General features: G+C 44.7%; 1 protein-coding gene across 3 annotated transcripts in view; it reads left to right on the top strand.

Moving 5' to 3' along the window:
* The window catches only part of SMG6 (SMG6 nonsense mediated mRNA decay factor), a 173,194-nt gene that overhangs the window by 29,290 nt on the left and 126,673 nt on the right, over positions 1-17,231 (top strand). For all 3 annotated transcript variants that reach the window (XM_072639963.1, XM_072639961.1, XM_072639962.1), the window contains exon 9: positions 9,232-9,293. In XM_072639963.1, coding sequence (XP_072496064.1) covers positions 9,232-9,293 — 62 coding nt within the window. The remainder of the gene's footprint in view (positions 1-9,231; positions 9,294-17,231) is intronic.

Raw genomic sequence — 17,231 nt, 5'->3', positions numbered from 1 at the left:
ATGTAAGACTGTGGTGAATACAGAGAAGCATGGGAAGACATAAACTGATGCAGAGTGTGAGCAGAACCACAGAAGACACCACCGTGATGACTACAATGCGAACAAAAAGAGCCACAACTGAAGGCTGTGACTTTAAAAGAGCCAGGAGAAGGCTCCTCCCTCCCTCCTTGTTGTGGGGAGCGCCGAGGGAAGAGGAAGGAAGAAACATTCTGGACAGGGAACTCTGCATGGAATGGCCACTGTGATTTTAAAGGCTTCAGGGCCTTCACTAGAGGAACCGTCTGTTCCATAAGATGAGGGTTTCTACTCTTCACTGCGAAGGATGTGGTGATCTTAAGCTAGAACATGGAAGAAGGGAGAAGATGCAACGAGCATGAGACACAGTTGTTTCCTGGGTTTAATTCGTCTTCTTTCTCCACATACTGGCATACCCTCTAAGCTTGATACAGTGAATATCATTTCACAATAACATCATTAATGTGTTAAAAATGAAGTCCGCGGGAAAACCAAGGAGACTTTGTTGTAGTCCTGTTTGTATCAGCTTCTATTTTTGTCATTATTTTTAATTACATCTTGATTTTTTCAATCAATGAAGGTCCATCTTTTTTCCCTATCCCCTCTGCTTTGAGAAAGAAAGAAAAAGAGCCTATTCAGCTGCTGCTAAAAACACAATATAGTCATGTTCAAGCCCACTTAGTCTTGTCCTTTCAAACTATGTCTCAGTCTGTACTCAATCCGTTTCCTCTCTGTTAGGAGGTAGGCAGCATGTTTCATCACAAGGCCTCTGAAATCTTAGTTGGTCATTGCATTGATCAGAATTTTAAAGTCTTTCAAAGTTGTTTGTCTTTCCAATAATGTTTTGGTGTAAATTGTTCTCCTGGCTCTTCCCACTTCCCACTGCATTAATTCATAGAAGTTTTCCCAGGTTTTTTGTTGCAATTGACCCTCTCTTCATTTCTTGTAGCACAGTAGCATTCCTTCCCAGTCATTTACCACAACTTGTTCAACCATTGCCCAGTTGATTGGCATTCCCTCAGTTTTCGGTTCTTTGCCACTACGAAAAAGAGCTGCTGTAAATATTTTTGTTCATGCGGGTCCTTTTCCTTGTTTTGATTTCTTTGGGATATAGACCCAGTATTGGTATCACTGGGTTGAAGGGTATGCACAGTTTCATTTTGGGGAATAATTCCAGATTGCATAATTATATGCCCATATTGTTTTTTTGTGTTCTAAAGGAAGAGACCACAGTTTTCTCTCTTGAAAATCCTCTTCACCTATTTAGAGATAGGCAGTGTCAAGAAGTCCCTCCAGAGGGAGTTGGACTTCTCCTAGCTAATGCTGAGGTCATTGCAACTGAAGCTGCCCTGCCGAGGACATGCTTGGCTCTCTCCTGACCTGGCTGCATGCACAAAGGGATCAGGGACCCAAAGTGAATCCCTTACACTTTCCCATAATGAGCTTTTTCCTTTTATAAATTTTGAGTCACTCCAAGGCCATTTCTTTCCTTAGTGTATGAAGAAGCCCTTTGGGGCCAAGCCCAGTTTTCTCCAGAGTATGTTTTGTCCCATGCAGTGCTCTTTGGCAGCAAACTGGGCCCTCGCCTTTCACATACAGTAGGATTTTCACTGTGGTAATGAAGAATTTTTAAAATGTATGTTTTGAGAGAGAGAGAGCTGAACGATTGAGGGATGACACTCTCTGCTCCTTTGTATTTTTTTTCTGGGGCATTTATTTCCTTGGCAAAGATGCTGTTACGTTGGCCTAGCTAATGGAATTTCTGCTCTTAGAAACTTAACTGGTACCACAATTCTCTGACCAACTAGAAATTTATTTATGAAGCAAGCTATGGTAAGATGATGTCTCTACTGAGGAGTTTCTTTGGCAGATTTTCCAACATGAACTGTATGGGACAGCCTTTGAAATTTTTATAGCTGGTAGCAGATCATGTTTGTGTATGTGTATGTGTTTGTGTATCATGTTCTGATTTGTTATACGATTTCTTTCATTTATCTTAGTCTGACTACATAGCATGACTATAGTGAAAATATACTCAATAGGAAAGTATATGTAGAATCTATACAGAATTGTATGCAGTCGTGGGGAGGGAGGGGGGGAGTGGGGGGTAGGTGGGGGGGATAAAATCACAATTGTATGGCAGTGATTGTTAAACATTACAAAATAAAAAAAAAAAAGAAATTTTTTTAGCTGTTAAAATATTTTTAAGTGAAAAAATTTCAAAAGATTAGGTTAAACACTAGTGGTTGTATGTGATAACTACTATGGTCCCCTTGAAATGCTGTCATTTGGAGTTTTAAGCAGGAATCAAGAGGCTCAGGACTCATGCATCATATGCCTTGATTTCCAAATTATTCCCTTAGACAAGTGTTCCTCACCCTTTCCAAGTGTTCATCTACAGAATGAGGATGGGCAACAGATATCATTTCACTGCCTATTAATCCTTCACACGAAGGGACTGCCAAGGGCTTTAGATGCTGTTAATTTCGTACCATAAGTGTGAAAGTGGTACCTAATAAATTTTTTTTTTTTTTTTTTTTTTTTAGGAAAAAGCCAGTGAAGAGACAGTTTCTCTTGAGTGGATTTCTGTTTCTTCCTCTTCCTTTTTTGTCTTTCACTGGTAGTTTTTTGCTCATCCCATCCCATCCTGAGCCAATGGCGGAATATGAGAAGATAGCATTTCTTGTACTTTCTTTATCCTTATCCTTTTAAGATATTTGTTTACTTATATGTAATTATAGTGATCAGGCTTCATCCTGAAAAAGAGATGGAAAAAACACACCTCCTTCACTCTTTTGCGGAGGAGGGGGACTATAGGTGTACAGCATTGAATACCCCTTCAGATTCAGTTGATGTCTTGGTTAGTTTTACTGAACTACATTTTTTTCTTCCCTTTTTGTTCCTTATCATAAGTTAAAGGGATATATTTGGAAATGAAGGTGATATAAAAACAAAAGGTCAACAGAAAAGCAAAAAGAAAATGCGCAAAAGAGCCTCGTTTGCCTTGCTGAGAGAGGATCTAAGGGGGGCTCAGATGATCAGGGGATGAACACTTGAATCAGGATGAGGTAGGGAAAGATGCAAATAGCAGCCTAAGGTAAGAAGCAAGATAATTTGAATGTGCTTGTTACATTTTGTAATCCTGTACTTCAGCTACCACAGAAGAAAAAGGTCTGGCAAAGAGCCGAAGGAATCAGTTCATGTCTTTAGTCACCACAGTGCCCAAGTCCCACCCTTGAGTGGCTGTGGCTTCCACAGAACTCCAAGGTTGTTAAGTCTGAGCCAACAGCTGTTTACAAAACATAAAAACAAAGAATCTGATGCCTGTCCTCAGGTTGGAGACACCCTGTGATTTTTGCTGGACCCCTCTGGCTGTCCAGGGCACACCCACCAGTTGTATGAACGCTTGTTTGGTTGTAGAGGCCCATTCAGCCTCTGCTGTCGCTGCCCCACAGGCAGCCTCTGCCTCTCCTGATGAAGAACAGACACAGAGGTTTTCTTCCAACCCTGAAGTCACCATTTTTAACGTGAAACAGTGTTCCTACAAGTTGATGAACTAGAATCTTTCCCTTATTTGGTGCCTTGTTTAAGCAGAGGCTCGTCCGTCAGGGGTGCCAGACCTCTCCCTACATACTGGTGATGCTACTGTGAGGTGTTCTATGGCTCAAGGCATAGTGGAAATGGGAGGAGTCTTCAGCAGGCCATGTCCACAAAGTTCTTCGATGCCACTCCCTTTTTGGAGAGGCTATCTGTGTTGATGCATCCATTGTCCCTCACCTTCTGAAGCCTTTCCTTTACTCCACTGTTTGCTGAGTGTCTCTTGAGAGATGCTGATGGACAGCATAATCCCTGGCAGGAACCTTGACATACTCATTTTTGGTCTTTTCTCCCTTCCTGGTTGGCACTGGACCAAGTGTGGGATCAGTTCTGCATTGGTTAGGTTCTGTTGGCTTGAGCGAGACCAGCTGAGGGTGTCCCTAGACTGGGACCACCTGTGTGAGTCAGCGTGGCCTTTCTGACTTGGCTTCCGCTGGTCACTGCTCAGTGACTGACTGCTGAGCTGTCATTTATAATCAGGTCACTTGGAGTTCTCCAGGACTTCCCTTTCTTGTTCTGCTGGAAAAGCAAAGTGTCCTTGGACTTTCCCTCAGCAGCATCCAAAAAAACGGGTTTAAGCCTTTGTCTTAGATTTAGGGCAGGAATCTTGAGTTGTCAAGTGTCCCAGATGCTCTTTGAAACCACCTGGGATGGTAATAGCTAACTTTTATCTAGTACTTCAAGGTTTGCCAAATACTTTACATGTATCATCTTATTTGATACCTCTAATACATGATGGTGTGGGGGATCTGGTCCCAGCCAGTACCCCTGTGGTGGCTCTGCATTTGGGAGCAGTCTGGTGCTTCCATGTAGATTAGAAGCTCAGCTGGACACCCTGTGTCCCCAGAGAAAGAAAGCTGCAGGTTTGTCTGATTTCACATTCCGCTTGGCTCACTTGTCCTTGTTCTTCCTGGCATGGCTTGTGTTTGGGCTCTGATAGAGGGGGGCTGCAATGCCAGCCCCTTTGTTCTTGAGAACTCCACAGCCAATTTTCTGGTCTAAGACTTACTACTTTTGTTGGAAACTCCTAGCATGGCAGACTACCTCCTCCATCATAGTGGCATCTAGGGGTCACATGAGTGAATTGAGTTCAAATACAGCCTCAGACACTTTTTAACTGTGTAACCTTAGGCAGTCACCTAACCTTTGTCTCAGTTTCCTCAGTTGTAAAATGGTTCTTATGATAATCTCCCAGGATTGTTGAGATAATATTGTTAAGTGCTTAGCATGGCTCCTGGCACATGGCAGGAGGCACTTAATAAATGCTTGTTTCCTCCCTTCCTTGCCCCTCTCCCTTCCTCCCAGCCTTTCCTTGGACCAAGAGTGAAGGGGATGAGTTAGGAGAATTGTTTGTGAAGGGTTCTTCCTGACCAGGCCCCCAAATAGGAAACATATACAGAAGGATGTAGGTAGTAGGCTAGAGAGGAAGGCAGTTCAGGTGGCTTTGATGCTGTATTCATGCACAAAAGACAGCCTTGCGAGCGCCCATCTGAGCGAGGAACCAGGCTGTGTGCAGGGTATCCTCTTCAGCCTTCTCCTCCTGGGATCCTGAAGACCCATCTGCCCCAGAAGCTCTGAGTAACATCAATATCGGGCAGATGGGCAGCTGAGTTCCCAGGGTTTGGGTGGTGATGTGAGTCAGAAGTGAGAGTCATTCAGAGAGCAGCCCAGTCAGAGCAGGCAGGGCTGCCCTCTGGTTGAACTCTGGCTGTTTACCTTCAAGCGCTGAGCTTGTTCAGCTTTCAGAGCTAGAGGCTGCCCTTGGTCCCTGACGCCTTCTTGTGTGGAACAGGTGGTGGTTCTGCAGAGGACCTGTCCTGAGGCCACCCATCACAGGGCTTTGGGAGCACACTGCTGTGGCCCCTTTGGGACCTGAACTAGAGACCTTGAAGGAGAGGCCTTTAGAGCACAGTACTCTGTCCATCGTAGACAGTGAACACACATATGACTGAGCTGGGAGAGAGCTTAGAGAGGCCTCGTTGCCTGGCACATGTCTCTGAGGTGGTCTCTGGGATAGCTTCTGCTTCCAAATCAGGTGACGGTGACTGTCTGGTCATTCAGCAGCAGATCCAGCGTCTCCTGACATTCAGTCCAGTTCTTTCCACTATATTACCCTTTTTTCTGCGATGAATGGAATACTTTATGAATTTGTTCTCTCTCTTTACACACAGATGGGTTTACACCAGGAAGCCCTTAGTCTGTGAGGCACAAGTATCTTCCCCCAAGATCCACCCTGGCTGCTGATGTGACATTTAGCCCAATTTCTTTCTAGTCAGAAATCTAAGTGGCAGAGGTGATAAAGTCAGAGGAAGTAAATCGAGATTTCATACAAGGCTTGCAGCTGCCATGGCTTCATGGGGGGAAGGAGGACTGGGGGGGGGGGTTTAATGGGTGACTTGGGCCATCTCCATTGGAGCCCAGGCTTCATTACAAGTCATTGCTCTGTCATTTCACCCTGAGCAATTCTTGTGGAAAAATGGAAGTTGACAGGTTATTAGTCTCCTTGGGTCGGGCTAAGCAAAGCAGAGCAGTTGGAGCTGATTGTGACTGCAGGTCCTCCAGTTCATTAGCCTTCGTCAGAGTCACCAACCAGTCTGTGAACTTTTTCTTGAATGATGGGAGGAGCCATATAAAAATTGGTATTTGCAAAAGAACTATTAAATGCTGGTTGTTTTATGCCAGGGCTCCTTTTTCTCTTTCCTAGCGGATTTTAGATTCCTCCTCCTCTTCCTCTTCCTTTCCCAACTGAAAGTGAGCTACACAAAGGGTCCAGCACTTTCACTGCCCCCAGGCCCTCGGAGAAGATGACTTGCTGGGGATTCTAGGTTGAGGAACCTGTCTGCCAGGTTTAGTTTCCATATCTTGCCTACTATAACTTCACACAGATGAGGAGATTGAGTAAATAGTCTGTCTTTGAAATAAATGAACTGTGCGACCCTTGACTCAGTTTGTGAAATGGAGTTTTGACACAGCTTGGGGGCTCTCAGAAGTGCCTGAGGCTAGTGCCCTGGAGGCAGAGAACACTGGGCAGCCTGGTGCCCAGCAAGTTGGAGGCCCTGGGTTTTGATTGCCAGTATGTGCTCCACACATTAAAGAAAATCTACATGACAGGTCAGGTAACGGAAAGATCAATGAAAGAGTGGCTGATTGTTACCAGAGGATTTACTTCACACTTCCTTTTTTAAATTGTGAGCTTCCATAATAACTTAAAGTTATGATGAAAATTCACAGGTCTTAGCTCTAGGGTTAGGAGAGACCTCAATGCAAATCTTGTCCGACTCTCTCTTTTTCTAGATAGGAAACTAAGGCCTAGGAAGGAAAATGATGTGCTTTAGGTCAGTCACCCAGGTAATGAGAAGCAGAGCTAGAATCAAACCTTGGTACTCTGTTTCCAAAACCTGCTCTTTCCCCTTTCCCATACTGCTTTGCTTCAGGATTGCTTTGGCTGGGTGTAAGGAATTGTACCCATAGCATAGTGAAGGGAAAGATAATATGTGGTGGGCGGAGAGCAGGCCTCTGAGTCAAGTCCCCCTCTGACACTGGTTTTATGACCAAGCCACTTAACCCTTCACTTCCCTATGGAACACTCTTAAGATTGAGTGGCACAATAGCTGCCGACTGATATTGGTAGAGAGAGTTTTCTCACTGGGTGCTTGCCAGACCAATGAGATCAGATGTGTGGACCCCAGAAAAGTACCTAAGACTTTATTTGTGAATTCCTTCTTCCCCCCCCGCGCGTCACATTCCCTCTGCGGGCACCTACCCGGGGAGATAGAACCCCCCCCTCTGCTCTCACACCACGGGCCTGCTTCCTAACAGAGGCTCTTTTTGTCCTTAGAACCCTTTGATGTAGGGAAAGCTAGCTATATTATTCCCAGTTTATGGATGATAAAACTGAGAAAATGGTTTGGTGATATGCTGCTCCAACTTACATGGCTAATTATTGGAAGAATTGGAATTTGAACCTGTTTCCTGTCCCTGTGTTCTTCTCTGTAGACCACACATGATAAGGAAAGCAAAATAAAACTCAAGTCTTTATTGGATAGGGAAACAGGTTCATTGTGTTCCAGTGAAATGATGGAGATGATAAGAAAGAATGCTTTAACATTTGCAAAGCATATTAGAGACAGTATCATTTCAGGTGATTACTACAGATATTATACCCATTTTACAGATACACAAACTGAGACTTAGGTTGTTTGCCCATGATCTTACAACTGGTGTCTGAGACAGGATTTAGACTCAGGCTTTGATAACTCCTCCTGCTCTGTCTCGAATGCTGTAATCCTTAGGATCCTGCTCTAGTAACCTATTAGAATTCATGTTAGCTGTGAGAAATAGAAAAACTTCATGGGAGTGAAATTTCTCCACCTTAATGTGATCTCAGTTGTTCAGTAGTCATAACTGAAGAACGGAGGAACTCAAGTTGTGTTGATGGGGGAATAATTTTAGCAGGTTTAGTCTGTCCTAAAAGCCCTCAGAAATAAGGCCATGGTTGTGTGCTTCTGAAGGATTTCTCTTCCACAGGTTCTGTCTGGCTCCAGGGCAGCTTGGTCTAGGCCCCAGCTGTCAGCATCAGCATCAACCACCTGTATGAGGTCCTCTGGAGCTAGCTTCATCGCTGCTTAGAGTGACAGATTGTAAGATTGCAGATGTTTGAGGGGCAGGATACTTCGACTGTCCTGGATTCTCTTCTGTCTTGGTGATGAGACTGAGTCTAGGTAGCAGATCCCGTGCCCATTCCTGAGGCAAGGATCTCTTGGGAGCATAATAAACAAACCCACATTGTAATAGGGAGGGTATATTGTGTATAGTCCACCAGTGTCCATAGCCCCATGTCCTCGACTGTCACTTGTCTGCTGCATCAGCATCTTTCTCCTGCTAATGGAATATGTATTAGACTTTCAGTGGATTGTGTCCCCTGACCAGCCTCTTATTGAATCAGTCAATATTTGTCCGATTCTCCTGTCTCTCCTCATAGAAAATGCACCCCTCCTCTCTCTTGAGTTTTCTCATCTGTAAAATGGGGACTGTGACAGCTTGGAAACCACTTCAGAATTGGAAGACTCAGAGGAGAGGGTTTGTGGAAAGTACTTTGTAAACCTTTAAGACAGCACATAAATGGAAATGATCATCATTACTTGAAACAGCATGCTCTTGCTTTTTTAGAAGGAATAGAAAGTGTCTCAGAAGTCGTGTGCCCTTTGAGGCTAGGACTCCCCAAATGGCAATGTTTCCTTTATTGTTGGTGAGGCTGAAAAGTCCCTGAACACTTCTTGTTCCTCTTTGTACAGTTCAGGCCCTTTCTCTTTGGCACTTTTCTGTGCGATTTCATTTCATGCCTTAAGCCCATGTTTTGGTTCCTGCACATGGGGATGGCTGCCAGGAGAGGGTGCTGTCGTCTCGCAAAGCCCGATGTCCCCTTTGGCTCCTCAGAGCTGCAGCTGTTGGGCATGTGCCTTGGATCTGTGTGAGAGTCTGGGCATGTCCATTTGGTTCCCATCCCTAGTGCCCACCCCTCACACCCTGGCCAGGTTATTGTGTCACTTGGGACTCTGTTCAGTAACAGGAAACTGGGGAGAATTTAATTGTTTTCTCCTCTCTCTTTTTCCCATGCAGCTGAACAAAAGGTTCATCCTCAGTTTTCTCCATGCCCATGGGAAGCTGTTTACCCGGATTGGGTAAGTGTGCAGGATGTTTATTTTATTTTCCTACATTACAAGTCTTTTTGGAATTTAATATTGTTAGCAACTAGACTGTGTTTGTAACTGAGGGCACAGGGTGTGAATTCTTAGCGGCCCCCACCTTCTGTTTCTCCTTCCTTTCAGTCTCTTTCCTGCTGGGCTGCTACAGTGAGGGAAGTCTTACTGTGCTCTCTTCTCCTTCCACCCTCTCCCCTTCTCTTTCTTTTTCCTACTTTCCCTCCTCTTCCTTTCTCAGCTGTGCTCTCCCATAGGCTGGCTGTCTTTCCTCCCTGACCTCTTCCCACCTCCTGCTCCTGCTTCGCCCTCTGTCCCTCTTCTCTCTCCTCTGTCTTCCTGTTCATTATGTGCACGTGCTGGGGCTCTAGTGAGAACCCTCGGGCTTTCGTGCTGAGTCCCTGGCTGCTGTTGCCAGGGGTCCTCCTTGGGGAGAAAACTGTCCCCTGGTTTTCTCTCAAAGAGAACATTGACATTTCCTTTCCTCCATGTCCCTCTGACCCATGCCCCTTCACCCTTTGGTCAGTTTTCTGCACCACCAGTAAATATAGCAACTCTGTCTTAGTGGTTTCCCAGTCCACCGTGAATTGACATGCATGGAAATGAACAGCCTTGGGCCCCAATCCCCCTCTCCTGTCACCTCCACCATTCCACCATGCCTGCCTGTAGTAGGTGCCAAGTAAATGTTTGCTGCCTCGAATTCACTTCATCTTGTCTTTTGATCACTGCTTTGGAAGAGCAGATTTCCTAGTTTTACAAATGAGTCATTGCAAAGTCACACCGAAGAGCTATAGATTCCCTTTTAAGATTACTTTGTATCTACTCTCCATGTATCTTCTGTATACCATTTAGGCACCTCCTCTTTATTCCATTAGACTGGAAGGACACAGACCCTATTCACTTTTTCTTTGTACCCCTAGCATGTAGTAGAAAGTAGTAGATAGAGCACGAGCCTGGAGTCAAGAAGACCTGTATTCAGATCCAGGCTCAGACACTTCCCAGCTGTGTGACTCTAGGCAAGTCACTTTATCTCTCCCTATAAAATGGGAACAGTGATGGCACTGATCTCCCAGCTGTGAGGATCAAGTGAGATAATAATTGTAAACCTTAAAGTGCCATGAAAACAACAGCTCTTTTTGTTGTTGTTATAGTCTGCTGATAACTTATTGAGAAGTTGGTCCAACTTATGTTAGTCCAAAGCACTCCTTAGGAACTGAATGGGTTTTGGAGACAAGGGCTGAGGGCAGGGCAGGATGGTGGTCTGTGCTGCCAGGAAGAAAGGCTTCCCGGAGGTTCTAGGTTTTTCAGAGTTGGTGAAAGGATGCACAGTGCAGTAGAAAGAAGGTGAAACCGAATTCCAAGCTCCAGGGACTCTGGTACAAGCTCTAGAGTTGAGACTTAGCTCTGGGAGTTCTCACCTGCCAAACGGAAAGAAGGCTAGTGCCCCAGCTAGCCTGCTTTGGGAAGGCAGAGTGTGTGTGTATGTGTGTGTGAATGCACAGATATGTATCTGTATGCTCCACTTAAATACTATCCTGATAGCTTCTTCTGGCATAAAGGTGACTCTGGGTTTTCAGAAACTATGCTAATGGAACACAGGTTTTGGCAGATCCTACCCAATGGAAGGGCCTTAAGTATGGCTCCAGTGACAAATGGTAGTTCATGAAGACCAGTCTCACTAAATTTAGTTAGAGTGGCTTATCTCTAGAGACTGGGCCATCCAGTGGGGAATTTTTGAACCACAGTAACTCATAATTAATCATTGATCAAATCATAAGAGAGAATGTGGTTTGCATTGATGGAGTCTCACATCATTGAAAACACAGGTTTTTCACTTGTGTATATTTGCTTGTGATTAATTTCTGAGTCCACATGCCTCAGTTGCTGTCACTGTGTCCTTCGGCCCTCCTGGCATAGCTCAGGCTTAATACTTTAATGATTCTCCAAATGCTCTCTTAGTAGGAGTAATAGTAGCTAACATTTAGATAGCATTTGCTATGTGTCAGGCACTGCGCATAGTGCTTTATAATGATTGTCTTGTTTGATCCCCACAATAACCCTTATGATCCCCATTTTACGGATGAGGAAATTGAGGCAAATAGAAGTTAAGTTACTTGCCCTGGGTCAGACAACTAGTGAACATCTGAGACCAGATTTGAACTCAGGTCTTCCTGACTCCAGCCCTGATGCTCTATCCATTGTGCTACCTAGATGTTCCATATACAACAACAGCCGCATATGATATAACTATTGTTTCAAGGATTTGAAAGGTCTTGCCCTGCCCCCAAAGCTTATTAGACTTCCTGACCTCTTTTTCTCCTTTAGCCTGGACCTGTCCTGTCCTATGGGGTTAATGTCCTGACATGAGGTCCCTTGGATGAGATGTCACTATGCCAATGGAAGAGAGGTGTAGAAGTGCTTGGAAACTCTTGGCCCATGTCTTGGTTCCATTTCCATATAAACCTAGAAGACAATCTGCTTACTTTGGTGGATTATGGGAGCACCAAGCAAAAGAATACTTCATGTTAACGTATTCCCTTTGGATTCTTGGTAGTGAGCTCCTGATGCTTCCCTAGAAGCTGTTCTTAGATATTTGTTTTGGGCCTTGAGCTAATGATCGTGGGTGGCAGGGTAGAAGAGTGCTTCTGTGGACAGATAACATGTACCAGACTAGGCCTGGCTGGCAGTGGCCCTCACCTGCTAGATGTTATAGATCGTTAGACCTGGAAAACCCTGTAGAGATCCTTGAGGCCAGGGGTCTTGCCCCCTTATATACCCTGGACCCCCTGGCAGAAGTCTGAGGGAGTCTTTGGGCCTCTTCTCAGAATCAGAGATTATCAAGGAAACCAAAATGAGGGGAACAAAAGATGGAATTTTTTTCCCTTTCAATTCATGGGCCCCTCAAGGTCCAGAGACATCTACCTGGTTAAGGTTAACAATTCCTGATCAAGTTCAACCTCATCATTTTATTCCTGAGGAAACTGAGACCTAGGGAGGGGAAGTGACTTACTGGTATCACATAGCAAATGGGGCAACAGAACTGGGACAAGAACCTGCATCTTGAGTCCTCTTGCTGGGCTCTTACCTCTAGGCTAGGGTTTTTTTTAACCGTTTTTTGTGTCATGGTAGACCATTTTTCAGAATGTTTTTAAAAACATAAAATAAAGTATATAGGATTGCAGAGGAAACCAATTTATTTAAATATAATTATCAAAATATTTTTTTTTAAAGTTCACAAACCCAGGTTAAGAACCCTTGCTCTAGGGCCATGCCATTCCCCCTTAAAAAGTACCTATTAGACCAGTAGGAAGCCCAGACAAAGTCAACAGTTTGTGAAGGTAACATTCAGGTTTATTATGTACTTTTTTAAGAAGGCATCAATGTGAAGTGGTGAAGCAATCTCTCCTATAGATCCTCTTTTGGGTTCTGTTCCTTGTATGGAAATGCCCTTTTCTTGGTATTTGAGTTCAGAATCAAACATAAAATATATGTGATCCATGATCCAGGTTAAAAAGGATCGTGTAGGATTTGAAATGATTGTGGGCAGCATTAATAGCAAATGTTGATCAGTACAGTGAAGGCAGAGTAAGTTCATCCTTGGAGGAAAAATAAACCTTTTCAGTCCAAAATAGTAAAGTATTATGCAAGCAAAACCAAGGAGATTCTAGGCTCTCCTCATGGTCCCCAAGCTGTGCATTGAGCGATGTTGAGTGATTGCTAATAAGGGAGGCCTGATGCCAGGATGTCTCAGCAGCATGTTCTGGACAGGGGTAGCAAGTGGCACCCCACTTCCACTGCCACCTCCCTTCTCTGATTTCTTTCTTTTTCTCCCTTTTCTCTCTGTGCATCTGATCTGCCAGTCACACTCCCATTCTCCTGTCCTATCTCCCCAGGCATTATTTTTTAAACCTCTGAGACACACATCCTGCCTCAGCACCTCTGTGTGTCATGGAGGCCCTGGAGCCTAGGTAATTCTCAAAGACTGTGTCCCAAGAGTACAAATCTTCACTTCCTCCCAAGATGAAAAGAACATTTAGTCCAGCATTGGACTGGGTGCCTGCCATCTGAAGACCCGCCTGGCCAAGTTTGGAGAAGGCTCACTGCCAGAACATTAGGCATCAGAGGAATGAATTTGGCCCTTTGTGAAGATTATCCCCTAAGGTGGACACTGATTGTGACCCCGACTGAATGAAATCATGCATCTTTTCAATCTGAGGATTACAAACAGGGCCAGAGAGGATACTGGGTCTGACCTTGTTTATGGTCATGCGTGCTGGTTACCATTGCTCAGACCTTTCATATTTATTTATCCACTTCTCGGTACCGCTGGGGGAAATCAGGAGAAACCTACAACAGTGATTAAAAGTTTGGAAAATTAGATCTATGAGGAAGAAGAAAGGGGATACTGGGTTGTTCTAGTGAGAAGGCTGTTTAGACATGAGAAGGGTAGCCAAGTAGTCTTCATTTGCACTAAGATGAAAATAAGAAAAATGGACAGAAAACCATCACTTGAGAGATCTTTGGGTTGATTTGAGGAATAATTTCAGAGAGAGATGATGTTATGGAATCATCTTCTGGAAAATTTTCAAAAGAAAATAACATTTTTTTTCCATTTGTCTGAGATGGTTTCCTTGTGGTCCACATGACTTCTCCGAGTTCTTTCCGTTGCTGAATAGAGCAGATGCAGCTGGGGCAAAGGGAGAGCAGAAGACCCTCTGTCCCAGTGGGAGAGAGGAGGGAGAGCCCCAGGGGGTCAGCATCAGAGCCTCTCAGAGAGACAGCAGGCAGGAGGAGACGTGTTGTTTTTCTCAGAGCTGGAAGTGAATTGTGAATTCTCTTCAGGGTTTGTCTTAAAGTGCATGCCTCACAGTACTGGAAAAAGCACTTCGACTGGCCTGGCAGTTGTTTGACCCTGAACAAGTCATTGCACTTCTCTGAGCTTCTGTTTTGTCTTCAGTATAATGGACATGATATTTGCACGTCCTACCTGCCTTGTGTCCTGTCAGATTCAAATGTAAAATGCTTTGCAAATTATAAAGTACTGTGTAAATGCCAACGACTGAAAAGCAGAAAAAGCAAAACATTTTTAGTTTGAAAACAGGTACGGCAGTATGTGAGTGAAGGGAAGAGGGGACGAAGAGAGAGGAGAGAGGAATGGGGGAGAGAGAAAAGGAAGGGAAAGAGGGGAGGAGAGACAGAGAAGGAAGGAAAGGGGTGGAGTAAAGGGGGAGAGAAGAGAGCACAAAATATCCTGGACTCTTGCCTAATTACTGAGAAGATGTGAAATGTGGGAGGTGTTGGAGACAAATTGAGAGTTAGGAGGTTGGAATGAGGAGCAGCCCAAGCCCCATCACTTTCTTGCCTGCCTTCCAGGAAAGCCTGGAAGCAGCTTTTTGAGTTCTCTCTGAGTCAACGTGCGAGATCCTCACCTGCAAGTTTCTTCTTTGTAATAACAATGAGATTCCAAACTAACTCAAATAAAAAATTTCCTGACTGTCCAAGACAAGTTACCTTCTCAGCCTTAGAATCTGGTGGATGGGTCCAGAATGAAAGCTTAAGATGAAGCTGCAAAGTAATGGAGCTTTTCTTTTCCTCTTCTTCCTGAAAATTTTTTGTGGGTCTTTTCACTTAAAGAAACCAAAAAAAATTACAAAGGTAATAAAAGTTAGGAAGCCTGATTCTTTTTTATCAGGAGAGCCTAGTGAAGGGTAGGGCCTCCCCCGTTAGTCACTGTCTGAGTCACACCAGGGTGCAGTCCTGGTGTTATTTCTGTGATTGATTGGTCTCTTGAAATTTCTATGCAAATGAGATCGAACATATCCCAAGGTCATTTCTCAAGAAAGTCATTTATATCAGTGAAATGCTTGTCCTGAAAGTGGCCATCTTTTTTGAGGTGCCCGAGGATACCTCTGCCCTCTCTGAGACTTGGGAGGAGAAAATGAGAAAGGCAGCTGACCTAGCTCAGTGCAGAAGTGAGCTTAGCTCTAGACAATGCTGTAGCTGATGGATGGATGACTCAAAGATCGGTGGAATTGTGGTAACAAGTGTTGTCTCTCTCCCCTGTGGCTGCTGTGATTAATAGGCCATGTTACCTTGGGGTGACTGCCTCAGATCTGTATGGACCCAGGAATTGATACCTAAAGATGTTATGCTTGATTTCCAAAGGCTGTTCCCTCTCATATACATTATCTGGTTGTAGTGGCAGAACTGACATGTCTTATGAAATGGGCTGGGTGAGGGATTATTGGGTTATAACAGGGTGATTACTGGCTGGGATTTATCCAGGCTCAGGCACACTAAGTCAGTAACAAGTCCAGCTCTCCCATCACCTAACCCATTGATTTATCAATGCCCCAGTTTGCAGTGGCCAAATACAACCAAATTGATTGAGCAAAGATAAATCTCCTTTCTCCTCAGATCTCAAATATGCATATTTACTTTTCTTTTGTTTTAATGGTGTTCAGTTGACAAGGGATGCAGGGGTAGTGAAGTGGGAGGACTTTTTTTGAACATTAAAAGAAAATGTGGCCCTTTGGCCTGGTGCTTGTTTGGAACTTCAGCCTGACTTGAGGAACGTTGATGGATCGATTACAATTCCCACTCCAAAGAAGAGCCTTCCTCAGACACAGCTTCGAAGTCAAACCATCCCACGTGACACTTGTGTCATGTCGTTCTCTGCTGGCTCTCTCCTGCCTTTCAACACGGAGACACATGGCTCTGAAACTCACCCAATGTGGCTGCTTTTCAAGAAGAGTGAACTCTGCTGTTCTTGTAATGAGAAGTGCTGATCCCCCTCCCCACTTCTGACCAGGGAGAGTGCTGCACAGTGTCAGGATTTAAAATGAAACCTTTGTTACAGCCCTTGGGGGAAAATGGATCCAAGCCAGGTCCAAACATATCACTCTTGGCCATTACAAACCTACAAAGAGTTTAACTCTTAGAGCAAACCAATTTTTTTTTTCTAAATTGGGCACATGAAATGACACATGGGAAAAAATACCTGTATGGTATGTTTCATGCCAATGTAAATGAAAACAGTCCAGCAGAGGAGATGGAATGTAAACTGTAACTTACCCATAGCTGTGGCATGACCATCAGGTCAGCAGTGGCATCCTCTGCATTCTTTATAAGAGGGAAAAACGAAGTTGGTTGGTTGAAGAAGGAGCCAAGGATTTTTAAAATGTCCATGTTGTGTTATGGTTCTGGGGAGGCCTGACAACTCACAGCAGAAGGTCTGAGCTGCTAGTGAAGCCAGTTTCTTAACTTCAGGCCTTGAAACTGTTGTGTATCTTTTGAGAAGGATACCCTTCCTTGTGGCTTCCCAGAAGCTAGTCACTAATCCAGTCTGCATCTCCCGTGTACCACAAGCACTTTGTTTGTTTAGTTGGAGGGGGGAGGGAGATAAAGGGTACATTTGCTGACCTCTGCCATTCATCGTGGCCCTGAGGCCCCTGTGCCTGGTTTCTCTCTCAGGCAACTAAGTCTGAACACGCCTCATATGCTGAGGGCTTCATCTGTGGTTTGTTCCCCTTGCCAAAGGAGCTTCAGGCATCCACCACTGTTTGGAATCTAGTGGCCACACTTGGCAGGCAGTGGGTTGAATGACCTCTGTTTAGGAGCCCTGGGTCACTGGCTGGATATCTGCCTCCTTCCATTACTGGCCCTGCCTGTGTTGGGAGTGGCACTTGGCCAGGGCATTGTATTTCCACTGGACTCAAAACATGGAGCCCTGGCTGGAGCAGCAGTGGGTGTCGGGGAGGAGGGCAGCAACACAGGGAGGAGAGAAGTAAGCCGGGGGTCTTTGGCTGTTGAGGTCCTTTCAGAAACTGATGTCATTTGGGGCCCTTAGGTGGAGCATGCATGTTTTTCTTAGGAAAAACAGCTGAACTGCACCAGGTTTCCTGAAGTTGCTTCTGAAGA

This window comes from Notamacropus eugenii, chromosome 2, assembly GCF_028372415.1.
Source record: "Notamacropus eugenii isolate mMacEug1 chromosome 2, mMacEug1.pri_v2, whole genome shotgun sequence".
NCBI lineage: Eukaryota > Metazoa > Chordata > Mammalia > Diprotodontia > Macropodidae > Notamacropus > Notamacropus eugenii.
The sequence above is the reverse complement of the archived record's forward strand: the minus strand, read 5'-3'. Positions and strand labels throughout refer to the sequence as shown.